This window comes from Artemia franciscana, unplaced genomic scaffold (genome assembly GCF_032884065.1).
Source record: "Artemia franciscana unplaced genomic scaffold, ASM3288406v1 PGA_scaffold_136, whole genome shotgun sequence".
Lineage (NCBI taxonomy): Eukaryota > Metazoa > Arthropoda > Branchiopoda > Anostraca > Artemiidae > Artemia > Artemia franciscana.
In genome coordinates, this window is record NW_027062628.1 from 65364 (window position 1) to 86717 (window position 21354).

General features: G+C 34.7%; 1 protein-coding gene across 2 annotated transcripts in view; it reads left to right on the forward strand.

Moving 5' to 3' along the window:
• The first annotated feature begins 4623 nt into the window (after nucleotides 1-4623).
• The window catches only part of LOC136041310 (islet cell autoantigen 1-like), a 23867-nt gene continuing 7136 nt past the window's right edge, over nucleotides 4624-21354 (forward strand). Inside the window, exons 1-3 of one of the 2 annotated variants that reach the window (XM_065725935.1) lie at nucleotides 4624-4721; nucleotides 15575-15859; nucleotides 19427-19606. In XM_065725935.1, the coding sequence (XP_065582007.1) occupies nucleotides 15586-15859; nucleotides 19427-19606 (454 nt within the window). In that variant the 5' untranslated portion in view covers nucleotides 4624-4721; nucleotides 15575-15585. Of the gene's footprint in view, nucleotides 4751-15574; nucleotides 15860-19426; nucleotides 19607-21354 lie in introns of both variants that reach the window. The other variant, XM_065725936.1, reaches the window with a different exon arrangement.

A 21354-nucleotide genomic window follows, 5' to 3' on the forward strand; every position in this document is an offset into this window, starting at 1 on the left:
ACATTAGACTTATCAGGACTGCTTATTAAAGACAAAGACAACTAGACCTACGTTGCCCGGGCAACGTGAAGTGTTTCGGCAACCTTTGTCCGGCTTTGCCGACTAAAGTGCTGCGAGAGCGATACTTTGGTTTTGTTTCTTCGCTATCGATCAGTAATCACATAATCAAAGACTATTCCTCAGCGTTGAAAAAACAACAACAAAATAGTATCAAAAGAAGGGACTAAATTGTAATTTGCAGCCAGTTGAACCTTATCCTTTTCAATCGTAGACATCGTGACGGATGAAAACTCGGAACAATATCTTATATAATCTAGTTAGTATTATAAAGCTATCCCTAACTTTTCAGGATCAAAATACCATAGATAACATTCTATGAATTATTACGAAACTATCTCATTGTTTTAAATTTTCGTTTGTGCTTGTTTCTTCATTATCGGTTAAATGATGAAGTTGTAAGCCTATCGAAATTTTTAAAACGGTATATTCAAACAAGAACGCAATCAGTTATCACATGACCAAAGGCTATTCCTCAGCGTTGAAAAAACAATAACTACAAAATGATACCGAAAGAAGGGACTAAATTGACTTTGCAGCCTGTTGAACTTCATCCTTTTCAATCGTAGACATCGTGACTGATGAAAACTTGGAACAATATCTTATATGATCTAGTTGGTATTATAAAGCTATCCGTAACTTTTCAGGATTAGAGTACCATAGGTGACACTAATTATTACGAAACTACCTCATTGTTTTACGTTATCGTTTGTACCCGTTGTGTAAACACTTAATTATTAAACCACTGGAATCTGTTGTGTTAACACCACTGTAATCAAATTGGTTTAACCATCAAATATACCGGAAACAAATAATAGGTACATCAACTAGCAAAAGCGGCAAATCCCTCATTGCTGAAGCTGATTATGAGCTAACAGTAGTTTCTCGCCCAAAGTGAACCGATTCTTACTTATAAGTCCCTCTCCCGTGATAGGCATCCAGTTCACCGGAAACAAATAAACGGGTACACTTACTAGCATAGTTGCAAACCCCTCATCGCTGAAGTTGACAGTAGCCTAACAGCAGATTATTACTTACAAGTCCCCTACATGCCTTACCACTGGAAGCATATTGGTTTTACCATCAAATACACTGAAATCAAATAATAGATACACCAACTAGCAAACGTGCCTAACCCCTCATTGCCGAAGGTGATTATTACCTAACAGCCGACTGTTGCTTACATGTCCTCTATATGTCTCACAATTTGTATCGGCCTAGATTTCGTTTCAGTGTGTATCTTACTACTGAAGTTGTCAACCCCTTGAAACTTTCAAACTGGTTTACCTCATGAAGGAAATTTTGTACCAAAAAATTTGTGTCATATACTTGGATCAGCTCATAAAGAGCTATCGATTGCCCTCGAAAACAATTCTATCCGTCTTAGTTTAAAATTTGATTTTTATTTTTGCCGTTGCCTCTGCTAGATTTCTAATAATTGACACTGCTATTGACCAGTCATAGTTGTGTTGCAAGCGCAACACTTTGGTTTTGTCCTGTTTTTTTTTTTTTTTCTATGCCGCCGATCGCAGCTTATTCCTGAAAATTGGTAAGGGTTTAACCTGTGCAGTTTTTACGGAATGTGTGGACCTCAGGCCGGATTGATGAATATGACATTACATTTTGGAAAGCTCTGCTGAACTCTTGCCTGGGGCCAAAAAGGATGGTTTTTGCTTGTCCACGAGCCAGAGCCTATGGTGTGCGAAGTGAAGTGGAGTTATATAGCCTCTGTCAGAGAGGAGTATCTGAAGTTGTGCAGCCAAGATTTCGTTCCATCAAACCATGTTTCTGCTTTCGAGTGGAAAGCTCCGTTCTAGTAGGCAAGCAGGCAGGCACCACTTTCAAATTGAAGATGGACTAAAATTTATAATTGTTAAATATATACGGCAGTTACCCGGCCCCACAGCCAATATACCTTCTTTGAGTGATAAATAGAAAAATTTACAGAAGCAAAAATGTGGCATTTTCCCACGGGTCCAAAAGTGCTGCCATCTGTTGTTTCTACCTATTTCTGTTCGTGATTTCAGCTAAGCTTATCATTCGGTTTTTCGGACTTGGGATTGGAGATAGAGAAATGGTATCAGATGTGCCTAATAAACTTTAAAAGTTCTCTTATTGCTCATGAAATTGGAGCTTATCCTTTGCTCCTTTCTAAGTGGTGACGTTAGAAATTTGGCCTACGGCCAAAATAAAAATCAACTTTTGAACTAAGACAGATAGAATTGTTTTCGAGGGCAATTGTTAACTCTTTATGAGCTGATCCAAGTATATGACATCAATTTTTTGGTACAAAATTTCCTTAACGAGGTAAACCAGTTTGAAAGTTTCAAGAGGTTGACAACTTCAGTAGTAAGGTACACACTGAAACGAAATCTAGGCCGATACAAATTGTGAGACATATAGAGGACTTGTAAGCAACAGTTGGCTGTTAAGTAATAATCACCTTCGGCAATGAGGGTTTAGCAACTTTTTCTAGTTGGTGTATCTATTATTTGATTCCAGTGCATTTGATGGTAAAACCAATTTGGTTCCAGTGGTAAGGCATGTAGGGGACTTGTAATTAATAATCTTGTATAAGATACTAGATGTTTTGATTTGATCTTTTTTAGACGATCTACTACATATCTCGACGATGTTACGATATTTTCAACGCATAATTGGCAATGCCCAGATGAACTGAAGCAAGAGTTGAAGTGTTTTATTTGTATACTTATTGTATTCTTGTATCTTCATTAGTTTCGTAGAGTAAACAAACTCAAGCCCAGCTGTTTTCCGCGATGGTTACATCACATTTGCTAGTGCTCTCTCCATTTTGGATCATTTGATCATAAAATATAAATTACTGCGTACCTATTTTGGAAATTTCTCCTGCGTATGTCTCCTTGTACTTGAAAATTTCTTTGGTGTATGCCTCCTTGTAAGCGAAATCGAATAATTAGTAATCAGTATGACAAGACAAAGCCGTTCCTAGATTTGGTGGCACCCAGTGAACAATTAATTACAGAACCTTCTGTCTGACTCAAAAATCAGCAAAAAAATGTGAATCAAAGTGAAAATTTTGATTTTTCCGTTTCCCCCCTAGAAACGGCTCTGCGACATCCCCTTTATTCAGTTAGTTCTTTTGGAGACCCTTTGCTCAAACTTAATATGGTTTTGAACGTCAAAGTTTCCGTGTCGAAGGGAATTGCATTTGTAAATCTCAAAGCCGTCACAGCGAAACATATCATGGGCCTTAATTTCCTCTTTTGAGTAACGCCCCTTGCTACTAAAATTTGAAGTCCGCTTTGTTCAGGGAACAATCTCTGAAAGTTTGTTCCCTGAACAGAAAGCTGGTCAGAAAATGTGTGTTTTTTTTATTATTATCTTCTTTTTCACTTCTGAGAACTCGTGCCCCCTGATTTAAAAATTAATTTTCACATTAGGGACCTTGGTGCCACGAAGCATACCGTTTTTGTTTTGAGAAAAGTGCATTGAACATATTTAAGCCCTATTCCCATAAGAATCAGATATATTTTTTTTATTTTTCTTGTGCGTTGATTCAAAGACTTACCCATATAATTTCCTGGCCGATTAAAAAAAAAAAACTTTTTGATCCCTTCAGAGTCCTAGTTTTGGAGTCCCGTACTTCACGCCTAAAATTTCATTCTTTGCATCAAGGTTCTCTTGACCCAAAAGCTTGCAGATGTAAGGCAAATTTTCTCTGGCTTTTCATTTTTGATTGGCATGACTAAATTAGATGAAACTTGTATATTTCAAGTCATTATAAAAATTCAATTCGTTTGATATTTATATTGGAAAAAAAATTTGTTTTTTTTGTTTTGGTTACTATTGAGCTGGGTCGCTCTTTACTGTGGTTCATTATCACAAACTGTTTGATACTTTTTCACACTCTAATTGAATATTTTCTTGATATGAAAGAGTTCTGAGTAAGTATTTTTGTAATAACCTTCAGTCGCACGTACTGTCTTCACAATAAAGCTATCAAAACCTTTGCTCCTCACATAATATAACAGCTGAGATTAAATGCAAGAATACTGGTGTTAAAAACAACTTGGAAGATTAGAATGATATACTATTAGTTTTTGTTTTTCATATTTAGGATCACGAGTGATGACTCACCTGATTAAACACGCTGATTTCAAAAATAATTTCGGATTCAGCACCTCATTAAGAATTACCAATAAAAAAATTGAATTTCGTCTTCTGCTATTGTGTTGGGAGGATAGACTTCCTATTTTAGTACTTAATCCATTCTTCTTCACTGAGAACAACGCAATTTATGGACTCACAACTGATTTCTAATTTGTTATAAATATCGACACATCATGTGGATTTCCTTGTGCTTCACTAATCTGTTGAATTATTGTTGCTGTTTGCTATTTCAGGAACTTAGAAAACAGTTTTTAATAAACAACCCAATAGCGTTTGGATAACTAGATCATGGAGGACCGCAAATCTTTCAAATTCGATATCAAGACTTTTGGGATTCATAAGCAGCGACTAAATAAGCATTGTTTCGGAATCTTGGAAATTTGTAGATATCTCTGCATGCTAGCGCAAGAAATACAAAATATCAGCATAATGAATCAGGATAAGAAGCTGCTGTAATTGGAAAAAATGAATTTCAGTAGCATCCAAATTTGAGTCAAGGGCTGATTAAAAGAGTGAGAATTCAATTTAAAAAAAAAAATTGGTAAAATTCTAGTTAATTTTTAATATTTTAATTTAATAACTTATAATTTCAAAACTTTTTGGTAAAATTAAATTTTTGGTGAAATTCTAGTTAATTGACTTCTTGCTATCATGGAAAGGGTTTAGGTTAGGAAAATGAAACTTTCAGGGAATGGTCTATAGGCTAAAGTATGGGTAAAATTCTAGTTAATTGACTTCTTGCTATCTCGGAAAGGGTTTAGGTTAGGAAAATGAAACTTTCAGGGATGGGTCTACAGGCTAAAGTGTGTCACGGGAAGGTATTTTAAAGTACCCACCTCCACTCCTTCTCCCTCTAGAAGGCCCTGAAATCTCCCTACATGACAGTTTTATACCTATGGAAATTTTGACCATACAATATTTCACCTTAATTTTCAGTTACTAGTTGCTTTTTCTCTGCCTTTAGTTCTTAATATGCAATTCCTGTTATTTGAGTAGAATTTTGAGCCATATCAATGTTCTTTTTCAAAATTTAGGAAATGTATTTGCATATCTTGAAAACCTTATAAAATGGAATTGAGCAAAGTTATGAAGCTGAAAACAATTTTGTTGTACTTCAACTAAGCAGAAGATCTACTTTGCAAGGTTTCACTTTTACAACACACATATTTTTAATGGTCATCAAAGGTCAGGGCCCTCTAGAGGGAGAAGGAGTGGAGGTAGTTGCATCAAAGTACCTTCCCAGGGCATACTTTAGTCTGTAGATTCATCCCTGAAAGTTTCATTTTCCTAACCTAAACCCTTTCTGAGATAGCAAGAAGTCAATTAACTAGAATTTTACCAAAATTATCAACAGCTTAAAAACATAAAAATTTGTAGGTGAGTCTTTGCTGCTGCTGCCAATTTTGGATTTAATCTTAGGAAAGTTAGTGAAAGTTAAAACAGTTTTTGCTGTTATAAGTTTAGAAAAGAAAGATCAAATAGCTTACCTTGTTATTGTCAACAAAGCACAGGAAGTCTAGCAAAAGCTCGTTAAAATTGTAATATTGATGATTTTATTCCAGCAGCAATATTTCATAATAATTTCATTCAAGATGTGTTACAGTAATGTAGAAAGATGTATATTGCATTGATGAAGTCTTCAATCTTTTTATTTTGAGAGCCATAAAGGTGGCAATATTTGACTATTGAAGTCATTTTTCCTTTATTTATTAAGGAATTAATATTTATCAATAACTATTGTAAACAGTATAGTATAAAGTCATACAAAGGACAATACTATGTTTCATGTGATTATGTAAAATAGAAAAAAGTCATACTGATAATCTTTTATACTTCATTCTGTTATACATTGTTATGAATAAAGTCATAAAAACAGCTTTTTTTCTCTTGTTCTATTGAAGACTAACATGAAAAAAGTAAATAAATGACTGTTTTGTCTTTCTTAATATAGAAATTAGACAATACAATGCCTTCTATCTGACTTTTTGTGTATCATCTACTGTTAATTACAGTAATAAGGTCTTTATTACTAATGGCCCTCTTGTCTTTGTTAAACTATGAATTTAACTTATGGGATAGAGTTAATGATACTTATGTTCAGCTTATGCTTCATAAATTCCTACACTAAGCTTAACAATACATATGAAGAAAACCAAAAAAGGCATTTGTGTGACTTTATACTGCATCAGTATGTATTTGTTAATCAAGAAAAAAAGTAAAAATATGGTTAGCTCATGGTAAAGCCTTGCTGTAACTACTTTGAGTAAAAAAACCATCTCAGATCTCTCACATCTGAAGTAGAAATCTTTTTCAAACTGAGATATATTTTTAGTAGCTAATGTTGTAACAAAAAGTATTTGTATTCTTCTTTGGAGTAATTTAATATTTCATTTTAATAAATGAATTAATAATTTAATATTTTTACAATTCTGGTATGATTCAGTCCAAATTTTTAGCATGTTCTAGGTAGAAATAACCATGCAAAGCCTTTACTTGAGTTGAGGATATTATTTGATAATAGCTGACATAACTTGCAAGCTTGTACCTGGACAAACAAAAATCAGGATAATTTCAACTACAACTAGTTCTTGGCAAAAACTTTTATTCACACAGGTCTCAGATTCTCAGTCTCAAGCATAATAATATTTCAGTTTGGATCAACTCACCAGAACCTAAAACTAGGTTTTAACCAATTACATCAAAGATCAGTGGAAAGAAATTAGACAGAAATCTAACAACAAGTGAAATTACATCATTTTTATACAATTGTGAAAAAGGGCTATGCCAGTTTTGCCTTTCACTGAGAAAATCTAGTCTCACTGAGACTATCTGTCATGGCATTAATAAGCAAGCCTCCCAATTTGTATTTGTAAATGCAGTTAATAAAGGCCTGGATGTTACCTTTGAGCAAGTGACCTACCATGCATCTTGCTTCATCAATGTATTGTTGTAATTTTGCTCTGTCTTATCATACATAACCCTTTTGTTCTCACCATGCCCTATAGTTTCTGCACAAAAATCAACTCTTATGCCATTCCATATCTGTACCACTTGCCTATCCTCTATTCCTGTCATATTATCTTGTCACTAATCTTTGATATAATTGGTTGAAACCTAGACCTAGTCTTAGCTGCTGGTGAGTTGATTAAGTTGAACTATTATTAAGACTATGCCTAGGACTGAGACTCTGAGAACCAAGTGAACCAGAAGTTTTTGCTAAGTTGTAGTCTTAGTTGCAACTTTGACTTAGACTAAACCCTGTGTGAATGGCCACTAAGACCTTGGTTTTTCACTAATTTGAAGTCCAATGCTATAGTTTGCCTTCAAGATCCTTTGCTGTAATACAATTCATGTGTTTTGCTTATTAAGTATGATTGCAGGAAGAACTGGCATGCCAGACAGATCCATCTTCTAAAACTGACATTCAAATTCTTTGTGGTAAAGCAAAGTGAAAGAGAAGGGTAGAAAAAAGAAGGCCCTTCCAGAGACAGAAGGCATAGAGAAAAAAGAGCAAATTCAGGCATAGCTGGCTGCAAGTCCCTGGATTTAAAGAGTGGCTTGCTAAGGACAAATCTTCTGATGGAAAGGAATTCTGTTCTTATTGCAGTCAATCCTTTTTCAATGATAGATCAAAACTCTGAAAACATGGAAAGAGTGCAAAGCACAGTGAAAATATGAGGAAACTAGGAGCTTCAAGGAAGTTCACCACACAAATTGATTATCTCTTTACCACAGCAAAAACCTAGAAGAAGGCATAAAAGCCAAGTTTGCTACTTTCATTGTCAAAAAATCTTCCTCTGTTATTTATAGAAACTATAGTACCTTATGTGGAAAGTCTACCACACAAGGATGTTGTAGAAAAATTGGGCTAGATAAGCAGAATGTGACAAATGTGATCAGAGAGGCTTTAGGACTACACTACTATTAAATTTGTGTGATCAAATGAGAATAGTGGTTTGGATTATGTGTTGACATGTGCAATACTATGTTTAAGTGTTATAACTTAGTTGTGAAGAGAATCCAAGAAAAATTTCTATCTGTGATAAGTGTTAAGTGTAGCAGTCATTCAATTCATTTAGCTGCTTCTTATGCTTGTAAACAATTTCCAAAGCAATTGGAAGATCTGTGTTGCATGGTATATAATCATTTTGGTATGGGTGGCAAATAATGCTCTGAGTTCAAATTGCATCAGACATGTATGAACACCCTAGTCTTGAATATGATTGGCCCAAGTCAGACACGGTGGCTGTCCCAGGACATCTCTTTGAATGTGAGTTGAGGGACCATTGCATAATTAGCTACTTCTTAATTAGCATGCTTAGTAGCTACTTTCACAGTGTAGCTGCAGAAGATCCAACTCACACAAAAGACAGGGTATCACAAACCCTAAATAATCTACTGCTTTGGATTCAACTTGAGTTCCAGCTCTACATGCTGAAGCTGTTTACATATTTTAATCTTCTTTTTAAAAGTGAAAAACCTTTGTTTCACATAATAAAAGTAGAGGTGGAGATACTTCTGACAAAATTGACAATGAATTTCATGAAGACTAGCTACATTAGATCAACCTCCATTCTTCTATAAAGAATGTTATTGTTCCTATTATAGATCTTTTAGGCTTTACAAATATTAAAATTGCCTCCCTGTGATAAAAATTAGTTGTAGTCATCCATAAACTTGGCTTATAGCCAGATATAAAACATTTTATATGTTTGGTTACTGGATATAGTTGTTTCAGTTAATAACTGAACAAGACATATATAAAGCAAACATTAGAAACTTTGTGTACTGTACTGCCACTGCTGTCAGTTCATAGCAACAATGAGCCGCCAATGCAGCTGGAAATCCAACATAGCTGCGTATGATTTGCCCTCACTCTTTCCTTATGAAGAGTGTTACTCCTTATTCTCTATAAAATTGTCAGTGTCTTTAGGCCTCTTGTTTCAAGTTCTAACTGCCTTGTTTGATGACGGCCTTTTTTTTTTTTTTTTTTTTATACATCTTGTCCAATTCCATTTTGGGCCCTGGATCCTGTGTTGTGCAAATTGGCTTTTCAGCTTAGTTATGATGGCTCCCAAGCTTTTACTGTCTAGCTTGTCAAGTTTGATGTATCTACTATAGTAGTCAGTGGTTACCAAGTAATTTCTTCCTTCCCAGAACAGTAAATTGGTACCCACATGTTCACATGGGTACTCAGAAATTTCAGAATTCATGAGAGGTTCCTTTGGCTGGTAATTGCTGGATCATTGACATATTTCACATCTGGAGATATACTTGGTGATGTCAGCAGTGATGTTTGGCCAGAAAACGCATGAGTGCACACATTGTTTCATTTTGACAATGCCTAAGTGGGCTATGTGAAGATGGGTCATGATTTCTTGGCATATACATCCCAGTATTATGATTTGATCACCCTTTAAGAGGATTCCTTGGTATGTTGCCAGTTTATTTCTGTAATTCCAGTACTCCTGAATTTCAGATGGGCACTGTTTTTTGTGCTCTGGCCATCCTTTTTTGATGGTGTTGGCTAGAACTTGCATTTTTGGGTCATGTTTGGTACTGTCTGCAATGCTTTGCACCATTTGGTCTTTGATTGGGATGTGTTTCATAACATTATGCACATGGTGTCACCTTTGTAGCTATTGCATGAGCTAGAGTTAGTCCTGCTCCTTCACTAAGTAGTCATTCCCAAATCTTGTCTTGCTTAACTCCAAACTGGTTGTTCTGAGTGCGCATTCTTTTGCTGTGATGCGCAGCTCAGTGAAGTACTGCTCTATGGATTCACCGTCTCTCTGGTTACGTTTGTGGAACTGATATCTTGCAAATATAGAGTTCGCAAGTGGTTCAACATGTTCACTAAACTTCCTTAGATATGTTTCAACATTGTTTGTTTTTTCATCGGCAGTTAATGTCCATGTATTGAAAATGTCTCTGTCCTTTTCACCAGCCCATATCAGCAAGTATGAGCATTTCATTGCACTTGTTTTTTCACTTAGAGGTCCTGTAAACATAAGTTCTGCATGCTGTTTGAAGTGTGACCAGGCAACTTTTAAGTTTGTTGCATCCCAATTTATTGATGGGCAAGCTCCAAATTCCATGTTGTATTCCTCAGACTTCTGACACCATGTGGAGTTTTCTATTATGCATCAAGCAGGTAAGCGGCAAGCAGGCAAACATCAATCACGTAAGTAAGTAAGCTTATGTCATGACCCAAGCACCTACAAAATAAATATAAAAATCAGTATGAAAAATCAATGTCTGATCACTTTAAATGGAGAACTCTACAGAAACTATGCTGCAAAGCAGCATAGTTTCCATACTATAGTACTTACAAATGCTAATTCTTGGAGTATATCCATTTCTGGTTGACCCTCCTCCTCCTCTATGGGGCAAACTAAAAATGCTTAAAGTGGGCTTGCTTACAGGTAACATTACCTATAGAGCAAAGCATATGAGTCCATGAGCCCTGCAGGCAGTACATTAAGGTCTGTATTCTATAGGCTATTTATTTAATAAACCTTGTTTGAGTTTTTTTTTGTCTCTTTTTTTTAGTTTTATCAGTCTTTGTTGGTTAAGTATAGAATAAAGACCTTGGCCTGCTGTCTGCAGGGCTCATGTACTAATACACTTTGCTTTATAGGTAATGTTACCTGTAAGCTAGCCCCCTTTCCACATTTTTAGATTGCCCCATTGAGGAGGAGAGTCAACCAGAAATGGATGTGCTTCTCTAATAATGACTAAAAAAAACAGTATAAAATCACCAGAACCCTGCTATATGCAGGAATATGTACTTTAGACAGCTTGTGATGAAACTAAACATTTCCCTCCACTCCTTCTCCCTCTAGAGGGTCCTTGCCTTTGATGACCTTTAAAAATCTGTGTGTTATTAAAGTGAAACCTTGCAAAAAAAGATGTTCTGCTGAAATGAAGTACAGCAAAATAGTTTTCAGCTTCACCACTTTGCTCAATCCCAATTTACAAGGTTTTAGAGATAAACAAATTTTTTTCCTAAATTTTGAAAAGAAAAACATTGATACGGTTTACAATTCTACTCAAATAATAGGAATTACATTTCCAGAACTAAATTCAAAGAATAAGAAACTGATAACTGAAAATTAAAGTAAAATGTTGTTTGTCAAAATTTCAATAGGTATTGACCTCTTATGTAGGCAAATTTCAGGACCCTCTAGTTACAATAGTTACCATCTATGCAACTTTTTCATCTGTTTTAGGAAAAGAGACTTTTTTATCTGAACTTGGTTATAGGTAGGTTTCTTTGTACTATGTTTCAAAATTAGTTTTCAAACATTGTTTACAATATTCATAATAAATTATGTAAGATATTGCATATAAAAATGCCAAATTTGGGTATTTTCTGATTTAACCTGTTTGTTCCCCTTTCTGGGGATGGAAATGCCATGCTTGACTATAGGTTTACATTGATTCAATTTGACACAGAACTGCTAAAAAACCATATCAACTAACAACAATTGAGACAGTACAAAAAACAAGGAAAATTCTGGAAGATTTGCTTGTGACCAAAGGAAGAATTACAGGAACCTCAATGTTGTTTTGATCAGGAGCTGACTCTAGTGTCTTATCTTGATAAGCCATCAAAAATGGTCAACTTGCCATGAGGGTACCAGTATCACATATCCAGTCTAGAAGTCCTGAGATCAATAGATACCGTAATAACAACAAAGGCAGTGATGATACATTTGAACAGCTATGTAGTTCATTGTCAGCTGCTGGGGAGACCATCAGCTTGCCCATGTGCATGTTTTATGGGCTGATCAACACTTATGTCATCTACTCCTTCAATATCTCTAAATGTGGTGGAAAACCAATTTTACAAAAGGCTTTCATGAATGTTCTGTTCAAAGAGTCAGCTCAGCCATATATGGCAACTTGAATAGAGACCTCAACTTCGCAGTGCTTGATTTGACTCAATATCAGTCAAACAACAGAGGTGACTGACACAATACATTTCATGACATTTAATCTGTGGAAGGATAAGAACAACCTGTAGTCTTTGCCCAGTATATGTTTTCTGAAATGACTACCAATTTCTGTAAACACTACAAAATACACTTTCATGGTGAACACCATGTGATGTTATGCACCCCATATGACTCCAAAAAATGACACCAATTTTTTCTGCTGTTTAGAACATTCTTTAAAGATTTGATTTTGATAATTCTCACTTTTAAAATATACCAAAATGATGAATTTTAGAAGTCAGCATTTCTTCAAGTAGTGAGTTTTACCAAAGCTTACCATCTAAGTAACTTTTTAGGAATCTTACCTTTCTAGGATTAAATAGGGTAGGCTGTAAGGGTGACTTCTGTCTTAATTTCAAAGTTGGAAGTAAAAATTTTCTAAGATTGTAGTAAGCTGAACCCAACTAGCTTAGTCCTAATTAGACAATCCTAACCTGAAAAATTGATGTTCATGTCTTGAAAGGTACATTATGATCAAGATATTTGGCCCAGACTAGGTACTGTCTGAGTACTGGGCTCTTATTTAGGACAAGTCTTATTTAGTCACCCTCTCCTTAAGGGAAAACTATAAAGTCCTGACAACAACTTAGAAAAACACTTATTTATACCATTCCTAAAATCGCTTGACTCTGCTATATTTTGACCCCACCCCCTAATATGCAAATATGTATCCTGATTATAGTAAGTAACATCTGAAAGCACCAGAAAGAAAAGGGTTTGTCTATGGATTTTCTTTAATGTATATAATCTGGGTGTATATTTACATATCAGGAGGGGGACAGTAAAGTAAATTGATGCACTTTTAGGGATACAATAAGTAAACATTTTAGAATTTCAAAACTTTTTTCAGAATTCTAGAATATTTACTTTTGGAGAGAGTTCCAATGAATAAGAATTATAGGACAGAGCCCCAAGTACCAGGATGGTCCCAAATCTTTGGCAAATGTATTGAGTGTATCTTTCCTACACCTATTAGAATGTATGTTTCCTAATCTCGGAGACAGTGTGTATAGGTTTAGATAGTTCAGAATGACTGATAGTTAGGAATAGATTTTCTGGGATAGGCCAACTAAAATTTTGGAAAACTTTGTTTTACAACATTAGAACTTTAGACAAAACTCAGGACCTGTAATATGATCTTTGTTGGAATTTGTTTTTTAAATTTCAACTCAGCCTTTGCTTTTAATTGTTTGAAATATTTACCAAAATATTATTTGAGATGGTTTTTACAAGTGGATAACAATGGGATAAAACTTGAAAGTATGATTAATAGTGTCATGCCAAATATTAAAGAGTTTGTGGTAACAAACTGTAAGTAAGGAGCCATGCAGTTTAATAATAACCAAAGCTGTAAGAAATAGTCTTGTTCAATAGATAGTTTAATAGATAGGCTATGTCAAAGAATAAAATTTTGATGCTTATTCAGAGTATATGAAATTTATCAAGTTTAATGTTACCCATCAAAAGTTGCAAGCCTGATAAAATTTGCCAGTTTTTTGAAAAAGGGGGAAACAACCCCAAAACACCAAGTGATCTTAATGGAAATCGCATCATCAGATTTGGCATATCAGAAAACCCTACTGTAGAGGTTTCAAGCTCATATATACAAAATTGTGAAAATTTGTATTTTTTGCTAGAAGAAAGAACATAGATGTGTGTTTATTTTATTTTACTTTTTGTTTGTTTTCCCTTACTGTGATTTTGTCAAACCAGTGATCCTAGAAGATCAGGAGAGGGTTCATTTGATTAGAAATCAGAAGTTCTAGTCTCTTTTTAAGTGACTATTTGATGGCAGCAAGCCTTATTCCCCATGCCCCCTTTCCCCCAAAAGTCTCCTGACCAAAATTTTGAGATAGCTATTTTGTTCAGCATAGTTAAAGGATCTAGCAACTATGTCTTTGACAATGAACTACCCCCCTCCCCCACCCACAGTTCCCAGGGGAAAGGCTCCAAGCTATGGAAACTTGCTTATTGTTCACATATAGTAATGATTTTTGGCAAAAGTATACAGACAATTATTTTTTTTGGGGGGGGGGGGGTGTTAGAATATTTTCATGAGGAATTTTTCATGAAATGGTCAGATTATTTAAAAAAAAACGATCAGAAATTAAATTTTTAAAAAGCAAGTTTTTTCACCTGAAAGTAAGGAGCAACATTGAAACTTGAAAAGAATAGAAATTATTACATAAATGAAGGAGGTTGACCCCTCCTCAATACCTTGCTCTTCATGCTAAAGTTTTTGTAGAACTTAAAAAAGCGTATTGTTCTAACTAAGTGGTCCTTGTGTTTCAAGAGTCCTCAAATAATTGGAACAAAAAGTCAAACTTTAATGTAAAGAGTGAGGCATTAAGATGGGGGCTACCTCTTTCATATAGATAATAATTTCCGTTCATTTTAAGTTTTAAAGTTGCCCCTCCCTACTCTCAGTTGAAAAAAACCTGTTTTTAATTTAAATATAAAGGAAGAATTAGGTGCAAGCAGAAACTAGCACAATTACTTTGGCTGAGAGCAATATTATTTGCATAATCAAAAAAAAATTCTGACAGGAGAAAATTTAGTGTTGTTGTACTAAGTACCCTGGATCTAGTTGATGTCATTATCTCCATCATGAACCATCTCAAGTGTGATTATGGTATGAATTTAGAACCACAGACCAAAGCAAGGCGCCTTCCTACTAGTGCTACCATTACTAACATAGTAACTAACATTACTAAGTTAGTAACTCCATTACTAACAGACCTCCCCCAGTGATTTTCACTGTTTTGAGCTTTGAGTTGATAATAGAACTCTCCAGAGTTGTTTCAGCTATATGCTGACATCCTGTTTTGCCCAGATAAGACTAGGGGGGTTTGCTAGAAATACAGGGAATTAGTTGGTGAGACTAAAGCACAAACCGCAGCCAATGAATCTAACAATGTCATTTGAAATCTACAGGTAGTATACAGTACACTACTAATGAATACAAGATTAGAGAAAGGTTCTTAAAGTATCAGGGATGAAGTTCCATGTTAGTTAAGTACCAATTTATCTTTATATGGAAGAATTTTGTTTTGTATCTGTTTTAATGACCATGGCCCTTGGAATTTTATCAATAAATTCGATTCCATATTTTCTGTCATTATATTTTTCCAAATGTCTTGTCATACAAATTGGATGAGAAGGGTTCTTTTGATCACTCTCAAATTCTGTCATTGCCCTCTACATCCCTACAGGGTGTCAAATTAAGATTTCAAGATAGCTGTCATGATCAGAACAGTCCATTTTGCGTGTTTTCAGTCAGGTGTAAATCTAATTGTTCTTTGTTCATATTTTTGTTTTTTAAAATCTTGAAAACTTTCTTTAGACTATGATAATCTTGCTTGTAGGTGCCTGGAAGATGGAAGTTGAGGAAGCCATCAACAAGCTTGAGCAAACTCTTTGGACAACTAAATCTATTGTCACAAGGAAGATTAAAAAATCTGAAGAAACCTTAGTGGCTCCAAGTGACCTAGAACTAGAGTCAAGACTTGAATTGTTTTCTTCAATTGATGAGACAACCACACAAACTGAAATAATAATGAAGATTTACAAAGAGAGACTCTGCCTTTTAGCATCAGAAGAAGCAGCACTTGCAAATTTTCTGAGGGATGTTGGCAAAGCTGACAAAACAGGTATGATTACACATTCTGTGAAACCATGTCTGCACCTTAAAAGTGGCTCTGGGTTCAATTTGGGTTGATAATGCACCCTCTATCAGCATGCTACCTTTCAGTGACACTACCTTCCAGGTGTATTGTATCATTGATTTTTTTTAACGCAAATGAAAAAAAATTTGTTTAAATAATGGCTGTTTTGCCAAAAATGTAGTTTTTGTCAAAAATTGTGTCTTATTATAGTGCTATCAAGAAGAGTTTATAAAAGACATGTAGAGCAGTAACTTTTAAATGAGCCATTGAATAAAAATTTCTACACTCAGTTCTTGTATGATATAGTCCCTGATATATTTCTCTGATGCTCAATCCTGATTAAACTCTTCTGATTTATTTCTCTGATGCTCAATCCTTATTGAATATACCCAAGTAAGATAAAAATAAAATACTCTAGAAACAAATTTTGGCTTTATATTTTCCATCTATTCTGTCACTTCTCTTTGTCTTGTCTCATGGTTCTATAATGCATCAGTGAATGAACAACTTAAGCAGTAGGGGCTATATCATACAAGTACTCTACACTCTTTCGATTGCCTGCTACTGTTGGTAAAAAAAACAAACAAACAAAAGGGGACAGGTTACTGCTACCCATGCAAAAAAAGACATTCCTTGTCTTTCAAGTTGGGGGGCCCAAAACCTCTAGCTCAAGGTTTTTCAACCATGGTCATTTCAATGGTACATTTATCATTTCGATCCACTGACATTTTGAGGTGTTTCAAGCTCTTATTCAAAATTTGAAAAAAAAGTGTTTTTGCCATGAACTTATATTATTAAGATGAACCTGTGTAATGCTTGTTATTCCTGAATTGTTTTTTAATGAAAAATGGTCTTACTTGGCAGTTTTTTTAAAACATGTTTTAAAGTTTTTGGTAACTATGGGCTGTGGCTGGCTCTTTACTGGTGTTGCTGGAACCATGGTTTTGGTTGGTTTATGATTCGTGGTTCATGGACCTGTTATGAGCATGTCATTTTTTCAGTAGCACTACATTATGAGTGTGCTACCTACCACCAGATCTCTATGATTTTCTTAGCATTTATTAGCGAAATGCCAAGTTATCAGCAGTATTTTTTAGTCCTTTGTAGCATACTCATAAGGTAGTGCCACTGAAAAGTTGGCCTGCTCACTAATGACATACAATCTGGGGAAATTAATATTAGAGGGCAATATTGTTTATATGGAACTTCCTAATTTATAAGATACTTTAATGGTACATATTTTCTGAGTTTTAGTAGTATGTCTGTCAAGCAATCCAAACCTCAAGATCACTTTTTTAGTTAGTGATAGGTGGCACATTGCCTTATGCTGTTTTAATTTGCAATTGACGGGGGGGGGGGGCAAAGATGTCAGAATAATTGTGTTTTCACTCTGTTATCAGAAAATCATCCCCATTTTTGAAGATCTTGTTGCGTGGGCCATGCTGATAATCCTTCATCAGTTTACTAATACCGTTTTTATGTCTTTGCTTGAAGATTTGTGCTATTGCTTTTTTATTCTAAAAGAACAATATTGCTGCAAATAAGGTAGGAAGTGAGGTTAATAGCTGGTTTTATGCTCAATCAGGAGTTAGCAGGGTTGTATCCTAGCCTCATCTATATGGGTTACTTTGATGAATTTGTCCTAAGGAACACGGCAAATGCTGTGGGAAGTCATGGAATCCAATATGAAGGTAAAACTCTCCTACACTTTAATTATGCAGATGACTTGGTGGTCCTAGATAAAAAATGTTAGCAAAATGAGTAACTTCTGGGAGTTTAGGGTGCAAGAATAGGGTTTAGAATTATTATTAGGAAGGATATGTTGCTTAGACTAGGATTCAATGAAGGTGAAGAGGCTATGTTGGGTATCAAGGAGATTGATCATGTGGATAGCTTCACTTACCTTAGTAGTATTATTAGTTATGATGGTGGATCCAGTGGTTTTCTACATTCGGCTATAATTTGGTAATTGACAGACAGCCTCATATGTTTTTTATAGCTTCTTGGAGCATTCAACAAGGTGTGTTACCTAAAAAATAGCTTTAAGATGTGTGGCCAATATCCTCCTTTAGCTCATGGGATTGCCCCACGTGTAATTTCAGATGATTTGACACTCCACGTTGTTTCTCAACAGACTTTGACAAGAATAGTTTCATTCAAAAAAAAAATTCTGAGAGGCTGTGCGCTTGACAAACATTGATGTCTCTGCTGTCTGAAAAAAATAATCTACATGCGGTTCCAGAGATGGCCAGAAAGGAAAATGTTACCCCACCATTTAACTTGTCTTACTGCCTGTTTACTTCCATGTAAAACGCTAATGTGAAAAGTCAAGTTATCGAGATATTATATGACAAATTACATGATTTTTGCACAGGAGGGGCCAAGGGATGCCAGAATATTGGAATTCATCAAAGGTCCATATAAAAAGAGAACGATGGTACTTTCTAATGAATGATGAGGTTGTGGTGGTCCATATTACAATATGGACCATTCAAGGTCCATATGAAAAGAGAACGATGGTACTTCCTAATGAATGATGAGGTTCGTATATAATCATTATTTCTTTCTCTTCTTTATATGACTATAAGGCTTAAGAAATACAAACCAAAAAAAATAATGTCATGTTAGAAAAAATTTTTTCCTTGATTTAATTTTAAATTAAAAAAACTGGGAGTGTTTCTTTGGCACATTTGCATGTATATTTAGAATACCTGAGTAACTTCTTGTGGCCAATCACCATTAGTGAGCCCACAAATTTGTTGACGGTTTTACTTGCTTTATCATTGAACATAAACTAACATGAATAGCATTTGTGGAGTCTTTTTCAAAAATTGAAGGTGAATAAAATCAGGGATTCACCTTCATTGTGGCTCGCTATTTCAAAGATATTTGACAAACGCTGCTAATGGTAAGGGTGTGACGGGGAAACTTTCCCTGTTTTTGACTAAATTTTCATTTTAATTATTTGTATTTTTTTGTTCTAAAAAATAGCACATTATTTTTTGGTTTTTGTTAATTTTAGGTAAAAAGAAGGTTTGAGGGTGCAGCCACCCAAAGGACCTATGTCTTTTATGTGGTTATTAATTTTTTTTTTATATATAATTTATTCATTATTTTTTGGCTGAAGTAAATAAAAATATCTGTAACGAATTTTTCGCATATGTAGCTGAAAAATAAGAAGGAAAACAGTTCTTACTAGAGTTTTTCTTTTAAACGTCTTTAATACATTTGTTAACGTGCAGACACATGGAATAATAGTTTATTCCCTTAAATTTACTGTGTATAATAGTTTATTACCAAGGAAATTACCTATGAGTTTATTACCAATATTAATAGTTTATTACTAAGGAGTTTATTACCGATATTCATTGTTTATTACCAAGGGAAGTACCGAGGAGTTTATTACCAATATTAATAGTTTATTACCAAGGGACTCGGGTGTTTCAAAAACTAGCTTGTAGCCGAACGAATGTAGCTTTTACCTTTCGGTAATAGGGTCTAGGTCTGAATAAGGCAGCCTTGGTGAGTCCTGACGTTTATCGCCCTTTTCAGGTGCTGGGAAAGTCATGGGCACTGCTGCCAAAGCTATGGCACAGGTTGCCCAGCAAAGAGCTGCCTTGAGGCATCCCATTATGAGACTTCATCAGGAAGTAGTCACATTTAGGAAACGAGCCATAGCTGATTCTGCAAAAACAGTTGCAATATGTGAAAAAAAGAGAGACGATTATAAAGGTAAAGTAATTGTCTGGATATATTTTAATGGGATTTTTCCAAAGTTTCCTTTTTTTTGGGGGGGGGGAGGCTTGTAAGTTGTTGTTTAATCATATTTTTACTAATCTATTTCTAAAGAAATATGCATGAATAATAACATCTGAAGGATTTTGGAAAATTTTAATGAGATGACAGTAATTTGAGCACCGTAATCAGGAACGATCTATTATGCACTTCCCTAAAATGATGAAAACACTTTTACTTTTGTTATCAGAAATCTAAACGTTGGGTTTTTAAGAACTATTGAATCCCAAAGAATTCCCAAAAAATTGTTGAGCGTTTTGATAGCCGCATCTATATCTTGTTTTATTTACCTATGTCAGCTGGAAGAAGGAATTTAATAAAAATGCTGATTTTTTTTCTATTTTTATATTTGTCGTACCTGGCCTCTCTTCCTCTCTCTATCCTTTTCTCTCTCTTTCTCTTTGCATAATGATTCATTCTTTTCTTTGTTTGACCTACAGTGAGTATTTCAATAGCGTCTTGTGTATCTAATTTTTATTTATCTACATTAGCCTATAAAAAAAAAAAAAAATTCAAAAGATGTGCTATATTTCCTCAGTATGAATATTTTTTTCATACCTGGCTTCTCCCCTTCTTTCCTTGTCCCTTTCTTGGCCCATTGTTTCGTTTTTCTCTTCTTTTTTTTTCTTTAGACTTACATTGGGCAAGTTATTGGCGCCCTTTATATCTTATTATATTTACCTAAGTTAGTTGACAAAATAAATTTTCCGTTAGATACACTAGATCTTCTCTATTTAAAATTTTTGTTACTGGTTTCTCTCTCTCGTTCTTTCTGTCTTTATGTCTCCACCCCCCTTTATTTTTTCATCTTTCACTCTTGTTTTCTCTCACGCGAAGTATTAAATTAAGCAATAAGAGTATATTATATCTTTTATATAGCTGTAAGCAAATAGAAAATTTTCCTATAGGCTTTTATACCTTGTACTTACATCTGAATAATTTCTGAGAAAAACGCAAAAGTTTTTAACTTTTAATTGTAAAGTTTTTAAGTTTTAAGTTTTTAACTTTAAGTTTTATTTCTAACTAAGTTTTAACTTTTTTTTTTAAGTTTTCAAAGCTGCTTCTGATACCGAAAAAAAATCCGTCGTATTTTTTTAAACATATGAAAAAGTAGATACTAGGTTTTGTTAGTGTTTTCTTAGTGAGGTCAACATGAAATTTAACTGATAAAACCTAGATCTAAGCTTGTTTTCATTGAAAAAAAATGTTAGCAGTACTCTAGCGCCTACTAACATACCAATTTTAGACGAATATGCACATTTGGACTTCTATTTTTCTTTATATGGGTTATCTGCATCTATTGTCTATTAGTCTATTCGTCTTCGTCTATTGGAACAGATGTGACCAGAAGGTTTTTCCAAAATTGGCTTCGTCTATTCGTCTTCGTCTATTGGAACAGATGTGACCAGAAGGTTTTTCCAAAATTGGCAAAAATTGCTAAGCATCATTGGGCATAATTTCTCTACGATGGTGTCCTTTTTTTCGAAAATGCCTCTTGGTGTTGAATCTGACTCAGGTATTTTTCCTGCTGTTGAATGGCTTTTGAAGAAAGTCAGAAATCTCAACTTCATTGTTCTCAAAGCTTGTGCGATAAAACAGATGTCGGGATCCTTGACGGAACTCAGCTTCAACAATGTCTTTCAAGTAAGGCAGCTTGACCCTCTTTATGCTAGCTCGGTTTTTAG